Raw genomic sequence first — 12,626 nt, forward strand, 5'->3', positions numbered from 1 at the left:
ACATTAACAATGAATTTACGTCAATCTGCAAAACCAATCCAAAGCGCTGATGAGTGATGGGGACGACTGTGCCGTGTAGCACCTGTGTGTGCTGGGGAGCAGAATGAGAAAATGTCTGTTTGAGCAGGATGGGCAGCCCCTGTAGCCCAGCAATGCCACCCCAATGAGTGTTCCATGTACAAAGGAGCAGAGGATACTCAATTGCTTCAAGAAGCAGGTGTTAGGCAGGTGTTGGACATCACGGAGTTCTCCCAGTGGCTCAGGGGCTTCTTCCTGGACTCGGTCCTCCAAGTGGATGCACTCAGCATTTAGAATTTCACCTAATGTCATGTGATTAAGCATCTCTGGACCTTGGGGTCATTTTCAAATATCAAGACTGAGTATATTCTGCGATGGTAGAGGATATAGGGGGAAAAAAGAGTGTGAGTATGATGTTCACTCTTGCTGAAGATCTGCTGGACTTTATATTGGGTAGAATCTTAGAATCTTATGTCCTGTTTTGGTCACCGTATTATAGAAGAATACAGACTTGCTGAAAATGGTCTACAAAAGAACAGTGAAATTATCAGAATGATAGACAGTAGCATCTGTAACATAAAAGTGAAAGAACTCAGGATTGTTTTATCTTGAAAAGGGAAAATGATTCTTGCTATCAAATAAAGGGCTTTTTTTTTAAAGGGAGAATTTGATTAGATATCACAAATGGAGAAGTAAGGTGGCATTCACCTATATGGTATGAAGCTAGGTAGCAAGGGACTCCAAGGGACATGTTCTTGACCTTAGGCCTGATAAAGTCTATTGAAACTGGGTAGCAAGAAGGAGGTTGTGGTATCTACAAACCTTGGTTGGCCACAGTGGTTTAGACATCCAACTACTTGATATTAGGTGACTGAACAGGTTGATTTCTTGAGGTTTTTCCCTCTGCAGTATCCTCCTGGATTCAAATAGCCTCACTGTAACAAAAATATGACTGCTTTCTTGGGAACTGAATTTATCTGGAATGACATTTATTTCAACTTAACGATGAGTCTGTCATTGGCCTACGGTCAATGGACTCTCTTTCTTTTCCTTGATTTTGCTTACATTGTGAGCCTCCAGAGGCTGTAAGGCAGTAAACATTTTCAAAACTCTAGTGATACCTCACTCTTCAGACAGAATATCAGACTTTTCAACTGTACTTTTAACTGTCTTGTGAGACAAAGACTAATTGGTTTGACCTCATGCTGTCACATGTTGAGAGACATGAATCTGCAGCCCTCTTCCTTGAATTCATTGATTTCATTAAACACTGTCTGCTTGTGTTTGCAAAATGTTGTAATTTCCCAGTGATTTCTTCGAACTGCAGCGCATAAACAGATTTTTTTGGAGCGATGCCATTTCTTAGCTTTGATCTCCTGTTTTAATCTTTTCTTTCCAATAGGTCTTCTACATTAAGTCCATTGAGCCACAGAAAGTATCGACATTAGGGAAAAGCAACGTGATAGTAACGGGAGCAAACTTTACCCGGGCATCGAACATCACAATGATCCTGAAAGGAACCAGTACCTGTGATAAGGATGTGTGAGTCAAAATACTAATAATTTATCCTCGGTAACATAACGCTCAAACCTGTGCCAAAGGAATATCAGTGTGATTATAACCTTAATATAGTCAAATTATTGCCATGCCCCAAAGCAGGCCAATTAGTCAGAGTATTTGACATAATATAATTCCAACACGTAAAATAATTTTCACAACAGATCTGAAGTTCATTGTGAGAGAATCTGTTCTGTGTTATTCCCCAAAAATCTCAGTATATAGTCATTTCAGGATGTTGCCTGTTTGGGGTCTTGATTCATTTTCAGTAACAAAATCAAGTATATGGAGTAGCAAACATCATTCTTTAGGTGATGCACTTGGAAAAATAGTTGAGTACCTTGAAATTTGATGGGGAATTTTTTGGAGCAACTCTTCCAGTGTGCCACCCAAAGTTGAAAAAACAAAACCTCTTGGATCCATTTTATGTGGACATTTTATTCTTTGTAGCCTTCTCTTTACTGGTTTGGTTTCAGCCTCCAAAAATTAAATTACTACTACATATAATGGTAGTAAAAAAGAACACCCCAACATAAATATCTGGTCAATGTATCTCTTGAACATTATTATTTCTGTCACTTCTTTCCCAAACTCATCACATCGGTGAAACTTGGAGAAAGACTTCTCAATTTCTACCGATGTCCTTGTGCAAATGGTTACTCCCCCTTCGAAAAAAAAAAAGTGATGTGATAACTGCAGTTATTAAATAACACAACAGATTATTTGAGTTTTCTGCTTGTTAACTCATATAAGTTTGGGCTAATTTGAAGTAAAAGATGTTACAGTCTACATAGAGTATAATACTAAGCTTATTTTCATCATGGAAATGCATTTAAGACAATCTGCTGAAGCGTGATGTTTTGATTTTTAACTACTAAAACAGATTTGTACAGCATTCTAATCTGCTATGCTTATTTACGGAATTTTCTGCTTTAATTCATTTTCTGCACATCACTGCCATGCCCTTCCCCTCATAGCAGTAAATTTGGAATATCTGTGATCTTGATGAGAAAAGCTGCTCATTGGTGGCTTGCCTGTGTTCTGCTATTTGCCAGAATTATCAAGCACACATTAGAGGCTGTATCTATGCAACATAGGTTTTTTTGTGCTGTTTATCCTGGCTAAATACCTTATTGCAAAAATCTTTCATTTTATGTAGCGAAATCTGTGAAGTTAGACACCTGTGTATTCACTGAAAGGCAATCAACTTCATGGAAAATAAGTAGTTTTTCGGAGCATTACCCTGTTTCTGACTGTTTATGTTCTCATTTTAATTCCGAATGTGTCTTGAGATACTGCAGTTATTAAATTAAATGACTAGGAGACCTTTCTGCATGTAGCATTTCAGTAACCACATCTGCGTGGTGAACCCAAGTTCACAAGCAGTCAACATAATACTCAGTTAATCCTATACCTGAGCCCAGGCTGTAATCCCAAGCTCTTTTAATATGGTACTTTTAAAATGGGTAATTATTTTAAAGGGAAAAATACTAGTAGTGGAATGACCTACATTTTCACCTCTCTTCTTCTGAAATTTATAAACAAGTTTGAATTTTAATGTTCAACCACTTTATGATAAATTTCCTAGAGCTTTGCTCTGAATATAAACCTGAAAATATGCGTCTGAGGTGGTGTAAGTACAAACTGACTCAGATGTTTTTGAATTTGCCTTATCCTAAAGGGTTAGTGATAGCATTAAAGTTAATCATCATGCACATGGCCTTTAAGTAGTAATAACAGATTCTCATGTAGCATGATTATACTGAGCATTATTCAGACACAACCCAAGCTTAATGATTTGTGCTTTAGAGGGTCATTGTAGACACACAGAGGAAGCTGCAGGTGACAGCGGGAATGTCGGAGAAAGCTTCACTCTGACTCTGAAAGGGCGCCAAGCATCAGCTGTTGGACATCAGGAGCACCCTAGACAGCCCCAGCTAAGTCCCAACCTGGATACTCCTTAGGGAGCATGTTGGCCCCAATGCTGATTGATTCTGAGATGCCTGGGCTCTTGGTTTAGGCCCCCTTTGAACAGCAGAATTTCCATCTCTGTCTGGTGCTGTGTTTTACCCTCTCAGTGCTTGACTAGGGCTTTTTTTCTTAAGCTTTTTATTATGGAAACTCAAACATAATACAAGAGAGATGAGTGTAATGAACCTCTCTGTAGCCATTCCCGGTTTCAAAGCCTATCAACATTTTGCCAATCTTGCTTCATCTATCTTATCTGGGGTTTTTGTGGGGGCATGATAAGAACCAAACACCATATCCTTCACTGCTAAATACTTCAGTAGCTCTCTAACAGATAAGCCATAGTGCCATTATGATACTCAACAGAATTATCCACAATTCTTAATTTAATGTAACCCCCAGTTCATGTTCTGCTTTCTATTAGTACTTCTTCAGGGCAATGGTTACACCTCCTTCCTTTCCCACTTCTAAGGGCAATGCAAATAAGAAAGATAAAAATGTACTAAAGAAAGAGGAACCCAACCCCTAATAATACCAACTTGGGTCACTTGCCCCTCATGAGTCAGTAGTTGCCTGCAGCTGTTCTGCTCCTTCATGAAGTGTTGTAGTTCAAGTGAAATTCATCTGCTGTCACCTTGGGTAATCAACTGTGCTAAGTGTCTGTGTCATGTGAGAGTTCTTTTTCTACTCTTTTCTAGGATACAGGTTAGCCATGTGCTAAATGACACCCACATGAAATTCTCTCTTCCATCAAGCCGGAAAGAAATGAAGGATGTGTGTATCCAGTTTGATGGTGGGAACTGCTCTTCTGTGGGATCCTTATCCTACATTGCCCTGCCACATTGTTCCCTTATATTTCCTGCTACCACCTGGATCAGGTACTTTCTAGATTCATAATCTTTTTCTCATTGTGGTTAAAGGTCATATGCCCAAAGATCATTGATTTTATTCAAGTAAATTCAGAAACAGTGGTCATTCCAAATTCCTCTCACCGAGTTCTCCTTAGGATTTACTCCTAGAAAAATGCATACCTGACAAGACATTTGCTTCCCATGCTCATCGTGAATGCTATGAGCACACCTTTTTCTCTTCACCATGGCTGCTGAGAAACTCACAGCTGAAATGTTTGCCTAGGTTTTTGATATAGATATATGACACTCTTTACTATGTGTCCCTCCTGCTTGTGATAAAAGGCTTCTTTCTTACCTCTTTCATTTTGTAGACTTTAGATACTTTAGAGTAAGCTGTTCTGAATTCTTTGGGGGAAATATTGGGAGCTATCAAAATGAAAAGCAGAAACAACCTTTTCAAGATGTTCCCTAAGGGGGAGATGGAAACCCCAAAATAAACTCTCCCAGATAAATCCAATATGTTAAGAAAAACATTTATCTCCCTAGTTGAATTTTTAAATTTATTACTATTATGTATTTTTTGCATTTTCATGGGTACATAATACTTGTACATGTTTATGGGACACGTGATGTTTTTTCTATGATCATACAGTGAATATGTAATCATCAAATCAGGGTAATTGGAGTATCCATCACCTCAAGCATTTATCATTTCTTTCTGTTAGGAACATTCCAATTCCACTCTTCTAGCTATTTTTAAATATGCAATAAATTATTGTGAGTTATAGACACCCTACTATGCTACTGAACACTAGATCTTATTCTATCTCATTGTATTTTTGTAGCCATTAACCAAACCCTCTTTATCCCTCTCTGGCCCCGCCACACCACCCTTCCCAGCCTCTGATACCCATAATTCTACTCTCTATCTCCATTAGACCAACTTTCTCAGCTCCCACATATGGGTGAGAACCTGCAATATTTGTCTTTCTGTGCCTGGCTTATTTCACTTAACATAATGTCCTGCAGTTCCATCTGTGTTGTTGCAAATGACAGGATCTCATTCTTTTTTGTATGCTGAATAATACTCCATTGTGTATAGGTACCACATTTTCTTTATCCTCTAATCTGTTGATGGACACTTAGGTTGAGTCCCTATCTTGGTTATTGTGAAGAATGCTGTAATAAAGATTCCTCCTAGTTGAATTTAAATTCACTTTCATAATATTTTTATTCCTAAATCTCTTTAGGACTAAAATCCTAATGATATTTTCTTTGCCTGACACAGTACGAAGCTAATTTTCAAAGTACTCTCTAGGTAAACTTACAGACAAAAAGCTTTGTTAAAAAAAAAAAAGAAGAAGAAGAAGAAGAAAAGGAGGGGAAGAGAAAGAGGAAAAAAAGTAGAGAAGAAAAAAATCACTTTTAATATTCTTATTTAAGATCAAGTGAGAGGTGGCTATATTAGTTTGCTAGGGTGGACATAAAGTGCCACAGCGTTTGTGGCTTAAACAACAGAAATTTCTTTCTCCCCGGTTCTGGAGGCTGAAATCATGGTGTTGGTAAGATTGGTTTCTCCTGAGGCCTTACACCTTGGCTTGTAGATGGTCATCTTCTCTCTATGTCTTCACGTGGTCTTCCCTCTGTATCTCTGTCCTAATCTCCCCACTTTTTGTGTGTGTGTGTGTGTGTGACAGTCTCACTCTGTCACCCAGGCTGGAGTGCAGTGGCGCAATCTTGGCTCACTGCAACCTCCGCTTCCCAGATTCAAGTGATTCTCCTGCCTCAGCCTCTCTAGTAGCTGGGATAATCTCCCCTTTTTATAAGGACATCGGTCATGTTGGATTAGGGCCCACCCCAGTGACTTCGTTTAACCTTCCTTACCTCTTTAACCACCCACATCTCTAAATACAGTCCCATTCTGAGGCACTGGGAGTTAGGGCTTCAACATACACATTTTATGGGGACACAGTTCAGTCCATAATAGTAAGATAAGGAGAACTGAAATTTCAAAACCAAGGCTCTAGCATGACATCTGCCACTCTAGGACCAATTCCATTCTCCATATAAAAGGAGACATTGATGTGGCATGCCCCATGTGCCTGGTGTGTTCATCTATTGACTAGGTTAATCCTCACAACAAATTTATGAGATCTGTGGCTTGTCCCTTTTGCAAATGAGGGAACTGGGGGAGGAAAAGGGTTCAAACAACTCACCCCAGCCTCCCAGACAGCTGGTACTAGGAGGTTGGGCTCTGAGCCACAGCAGTATCCTGCTTTGCTATAAAGTAAGAGGCTCCCTACTGTCCTGTCACCTGCGACATTCTGAGCCTGTGTGTCTTGGCTGCTCCTTGGTCACTGTGCCTTGAGCAAGAATGTGGTTCTAAATGCTGGCCATCGGGAGATCACGCTTGGCTCGGTTTTCTGGTAATGGCTACAGACTGGCATGAGGCCAACTCAGCCCTTCCCCATTGTGGCTGGAGGATTCAGAGATCAGTGTCTTCTCTCTGCCCTACACAAATTGGGTTGCTCAGGCCCACCTCCTGGTCTTGTCATCAGGGGCTCAGCTGGCTGTTGGACCTGACATACCCAGGCTCTTGTCCCCTAGAATGAGTGTCTGGTGACCTACGTGAACAGGGGTGCAAGGGCAGACAGAGCTGTGGACAGCTGTTTCTTTCACACCCAGTGACCGCTTTGCTTATATGCACTGAGAAACGTGAAGTTATTTGGCCTGGTTTTAGAGAGATAGAATGTAGCTGTTATTTATATGGCGTACGTACCAAATAGGAATTCACACTTTGCATGTCATCTGTAATTTTACCTTGCCCAAAGTGTTTCCTGTCTAAATAACATACCATTGGTAGGTTAGGAGTTTGATTTTGAGAATTCTTAGATTGAAGCCTCTTTATATAGATTAAACAGTAATCAAACAAAATTCTGTTTAGTGAAACCTTTTCAAGGTACAGCTCCTGATCTGATTATATGTGGCGATATGACACAAACAAAATTCAAATTCCATCAAAGAATCTGGGCATTTTCCTAGAATTAAAATAGGATCTGACCTGAATTTTTATATTTATGCATCTTGAAACCCATGAATTTGTGGCTGGTATCCTGAAAAGATTTCTAAAATTGTCCTGTATTTGAAATTAAAATTCATTAATTTGCTCTCAAACATAATTGGGTTTAATATTAAACATGAATAAATTGATAGCTTTGTTCATAAATGCAAAATGCCTGTGTGTTAGCTATGAAACCCTTATTGTTGCTTTTATTCCTTGCAGTGGTGGTCAAAATATAACCATGATGGGCAGAAATTTTGATGTAATTGACAACTTAATCATTTCACATGAATTAAAAGGAAACATAAATGTAAGTCTCCAGCTGCTTTGTAATAATAGTTGTTTTCAAGGATGGTTCTATTTTCATCACACTATGCTATGTTGGGGGTATTTTTTGTTTCTGTGACTTTGGTGTTATAAACTTTTACTTATGCTATCATATATTCTATCCATGCTAGAATGGAAATAATAAGACCTTATCCTTGTAGCTGAGTATTTCTAGTTGCAGCAATGAGGAAAGAGAAATGAACTTGGTACGATAAGACCTGACATTTTCTTTTTATGTGATTTGTGGCAAGTCACCCTAATGAGGCAATGCTTATGAATATGTGTGAAAATGCTCCGTGAATGGTTAAGGTGTGATATAAAGAATTGCATTTCTGTGAAGAGTAGGTGGTATTGTTCCCATTGCACAGAGAGAGTTGGGTTCGCAGAGGTTAGATGACTTGCCAAGGTCCCAGAAATCTTGTCATGTGCTTCTCCTTCTCTTCAACCCAATTTGTTCCCTACCATCTGATGTCACCTTCTCTTACCTTTCATCTCCCCACAGGAGAAATGGTAGGAGGGGTCTGATTTCCACCTTTGCCCGATTCTCCCACTGGTGCCTCCAGATGGGGATCCTCTAGAGCAGGGGTGTCAACCTTTTGGCTTCCTTTGGCCACATTGGAAGAAGAATTGTCTTGGGCCACACATAAGATACACCAACACTAACGATAGCTAATGAGCTAAAAAATGGTTTGTGCATAATTTCTGTGATATCCACCACCACAGATAAGCAAAAAAGTCCTCACATTCAAAAGGCTGGACACGGCTGCTCTAGATGGAAGCTTCTGATGCCAAGAGGGGAGATGAGGGATTTCACATACAAGTCAGGCCTCCAAGTGTACTTGCACACACTTCTAAATATCCTTCCCCATTCTTTCTTCCCCTTTTTCCCTCTCCTTGATGAGATATGTGAGGTGGCTGCCTCTCTGGGGCCCTGCCTGACCACTTCCTGCCAAGGCTGACACACTCCCTCCTCAGGAGCAGTGTGGGTTCAGACCCAAATTCCGGGGGCCGCCTGATAGGCCGTCCTTACAGCCTTGTGGTGCACACATTCACCTGCTGACACAGTTCAGAGCCACTTCCAAGCCTCACACTGTATCTGACTCCAGGCCTCATCTCCATGGTGTGAACACCTCCAGTTGAATGGCTCGTATAGTTTGACCCTCTGAGCAGAGGCATTGCCTGAGTTTGTCATGGACTTGCTCTCCCTCCTACTTGCTGTTCCCAAATCAAGTTGAATTTTTTGAGCACCTACTGCAGGCAAAACATTTTGCTGGGTGCAGGGACAAAAGATAAGTGAGATAGTCATATTGCCTTCATGGAGGCAGGCAGCAAATCTACACTGGGATTGAAAGTTGAGGCTGGGTGTGGTGGCTCACGATTATAATCCCAGCACTTTGGGAGGCCAAGGCAGGAAGACTGCTTGAGGCCAGGAGTTCGAGACCAGCCTAGGCAACATAGTGAGACCCCATCTCTATAAAATAAAAATAAAAAAAGTTGACAGCACAGAGTATCATCAGGTTCTAGGTCCTCTGGTTCCCTAACTGTTCAGAAACCCTGTGAGTCCAAGAAGACACCATTTATTTTCACATTAAAGAGAAATTAAACATGGATGGGATTAAGTACGCCTGCAGTATGGAGTGGGGTGGGTGGAAGCAGGGAGGTGAGTTCAGGTACAGAGGACAGAGTCCTTGCAGGCCCGTGCTGGGAACATCACTCAATCCTGCTTAGTGGGAACCTAGAGGGTGGGTCTGGAATGACCGAGAGCGATAGCTGTAAAACTGAGCTGGGGCCACAAAAAGCAGCGTCAGACTGAAAACTTTGCCCTTAATTCTGTAGGCAGCAGGGAGCCACTGAAGATCTCTGAGCAGGAAGTGACATAGGTCTAGGTACACTGGACTCACACTGGACCGAGACAATTAGTGACAATGAAAGCAGTCAGAAGGTTACCAATGGGAAAAGAGACCATGCAGAAAGCAGTAGACTAGGGAAAGGGGAGGATTCTGACCCAAAAGGCTTCGGTGTCCTGTCTTGAGTCCTGGGAAACCACGAGAAAAGAAGAGAGTGTCCAACCCCCAGCAGGGGCCAGCTCCTGAAGTGCTTGTTGCCGCTGAATCACTCTTTGTTGGGGAACCTCCTGCAGGGCGGTTATTATTTTGGCAATGGTGCACAGCTGAGTTTGGAGAGGCAGGAACTGAAGAAAGGCTGGGAGCCCAGTGAGGATGCTCATGCCAGTGCAGGTGTGTCTGAGACGTCCACAGTCTCTCTGGGCTGACAGCAGCTCCCTTTGGGCTGTGGTTAGCAGAGCAGGTCTCAAGTGCTGGGGCATGGTGAAGCTAGAGATGACCAGCTTGTCTTTATAGCAGTATCGTTGAAGGGAGAGTGGGGGTGACATCATGGGAGTGAGAGCACAGAGGAGGAAGAAAAGAGCACCTAGGACTGGTGGCAAAGCTTCATTTTAAGGAATGACAGACAGTAGGATGGGCCGTGAAGGTGGCCGAGAAGGTGCTCAGAAACCAGTGAAAAAGAGTAAATCGCATGGCGCGAGTTTGTCACGAGTATGGAACTGTAGAGTCTTGAGGATAATAGGGTTGGGTGATCCTCTCACCGGCAATCCTTCTAGAAGCCATCTTCAGTAAAAAGCCAGCCTGCTAGGAGTTAAGGCTGCTGAGGCAGTAGAGTCAGTGGTTTTCATCCTGAGGACAGAAATGTGAGCAGGAGATTCAGGGCTATAGTTTGGAAAGATGTGAAGGGAAAGGAAGGTTGTGCTTGTCCAAATCTCAGCTCTTGACATCATATTTTCCCACCAATTGCCTCTTCCTATTGTCTTTTTTATGCTCTAGTATCAGGGGGTGGCGGGGGTGGGGGAAAAATAGTTTTTCCCACCTGATAAATTTCTTTTTATGAGTTATAATTGCTTTTCTGTAGAATGTTTGCCATCCTCCCCTAACCCACCAGCCTCCTCTGCCTGTCCTTCTGTACACCTAAACAGGACAATATATTTATGTTATGTATTTACTAACTTTTTAAATTTTATTTTTTATATATATAGAGAGAGACAGGGTCTCACTATGTTACCCAGGCTGATCTCCAACTCCCGGGCTCACGTAACCCTCCTCCCTCCGTTTCCCACAGTGCTGGGATTACAGGCATGAGCCACTACGCCCAGCCTATTTATGTGTTGTTGTTTTTTTTTAATCCTGTAAATCAGGCCACCTTTTCTGCATTGTTTTCAGTTTTCATGCTCTTCATTTCATGGGAGATGCATTGTTCCTTTTACTTTTGTTTTCTCCTGTTTTCTGTTATGCCTGAAAACCCTTTTCCTTCTTGTGTCTAGTGACTTCTGCTAAGGCCCTGCAGGAGGTTCCCCCAACAAAGAGTGATTCAGCTGCAACAAGCGCTTCAGGAGCTGGCCCTTGCTGGGGGTTGGACACTTTTCTTTTCTCGTGGTTTCCCAGGGCTCAGACAGGCTGACCCCAAGGACACCTAAGCCCCTTGGGTCAGAATCTTCTCCTTTCCCTAGCCTACTGCTTTCAGCCTAGTCTCTTTTCCCATGGCATAACCTTCCAGCTGCTTTCATTGTCACTCATGATATTAATCATAATATTAACTAGCATGTTTTGAGTGCTTACTGTGTGCCGGGCCCTGATCTAAGCATGTATAATCTCAGTTAACGTAGCCCTCATTTAATGTAATGTAGGGTGAAGTCAATCCTGTGAGGGAGGTAGTTTTGCTGTCTCCATATTACACATGAGAAAACAGAAGCACCAAGAAGTTAAGTTGCTCAGGTCACTTAGCTCTTAGAGATCACAGCTGGGATTCGTTAACAAAGTTACTAAAACATTCTTTTCTTTTTGCCCAGGTCTCTGAATATTGTGTGGCGACTTACTGCGGGTTTTTAGCCCCCAGTTTAAAGAGTTCAAAAGTGCGCACGAATGTCACTGTGAAGCTGAGAGTACAAGACACCTACTTGGATTGTGGAACCCTGCAGTATCTGGAGGACCCCAGATTCACGGGGTATCGGGTGGAATCCGAGGTGGACACAGAACTGGAAGTGAAAATTCAAGTATGTTTCTTTTCTTTCTGGGTGGGATGTCACCCCGACCCCTTGACTGGAAAGGTGTGTTTATGCTCGTGAGTTTCTACATGTGCTCTGATTTCTCCATCTTCATTTTGTTCTTTACAGAAAGAAAATGACAACTTCAACATTTCCAAAAAAGACATTGAAATTACTCTCTTCCATGGGGAAAATGGGCAATTAAATTGCAGTTTTGAAAATATTACTAGAAATCAAGATCTTACCACCATCCTTTGCAAAATTAAAGGCATCAAGACTGCAAGCACCATTGCCAACTCTTCTAAGAAAGTTCGGGTAAGTGACCTGGCAGTCCCACCTGCTGTCTTTACCTGATTTTTGTGATAATTCCTTGGCTAAACCAGAGGCCAGAATGGAATCTTTCATGGATCTTCAGATCCTCACTTTAAATAGAAGATAAACAAAGCTGGTACTGCGAGCCCAAGCAAAATAGCTCCAAAATAGCTGGCTGAATCCATCCCTGTGCCTGTTTGAACGTCAAAGCGTTGGACACACCATTGTCTATAATCCTAATGAGTCTTGATAGCTTTTGTTCTAGCCACACATTTATACAGTAGGATCGGCAAGCAAAATCTCTAGACCCATTGACAAATGAGCTGTCACTGTTTTCTCAAATGCGGAGGTGACATGTCTTAGCAGAAACCCAAAACAAACAAGGGCCTCTTCAGCACACTCTGGGTAGCATTAGAATCAGATGGAGACCAGATAATCTCTGGGTCATGGGCTGCTTCCTTCACCATGAAGTCATACT

The 12,626-nt window shown here is 41.8% G+C and overlaps 1 protein-coding gene across 5 annotated transcripts in view; it reads left to right on the top strand.

Annotated features, from left to right (window-relative positions):
- PLXNC1 (plexin C1) overlaps positions 1 to 12,626 on the top strand; it is a 158,591-nt gene that overhangs the window by 86,998 nt on the left and 58,967 nt on the right. For all 5 annotated transcript variants that reach the window (XM_509270.8, XM_009426007.5, XM_054664607.2 and 2 more), the window contains exons 10-14: positions 1,421 to 1,560; positions 4,242 to 4,421; positions 7,678 to 7,765; positions 11,642 to 11,845; positions 11,966 to 12,151. In XM_509270.8, the coding sequence (XP_509270.2) occupies positions 1,421 to 1,560; positions 4,242 to 4,421; positions 7,678 to 7,765; positions 11,642 to 11,845; positions 11,966 to 12,151 (798 nt within the window). The remainder of the gene's footprint in view (positions 1 to 1,420; positions 1,561 to 4,241; positions 4,422 to 7,677; positions 7,766 to 11,641; positions 11,846 to 11,965; positions 12,152 to 12,626) is intronic.

This window comes from Pan troglodytes, chromosome 10 (assembly GCF_028858775.2).
Source record: "Pan troglodytes isolate AG18354 chromosome 10, NHGRI_mPanTro3-v2.0_pri, whole genome shotgun sequence".
Lineage (NCBI taxonomy): Eukaryota > Metazoa > Chordata > Mammalia > Primates > Hominidae > Pan > Pan troglodytes.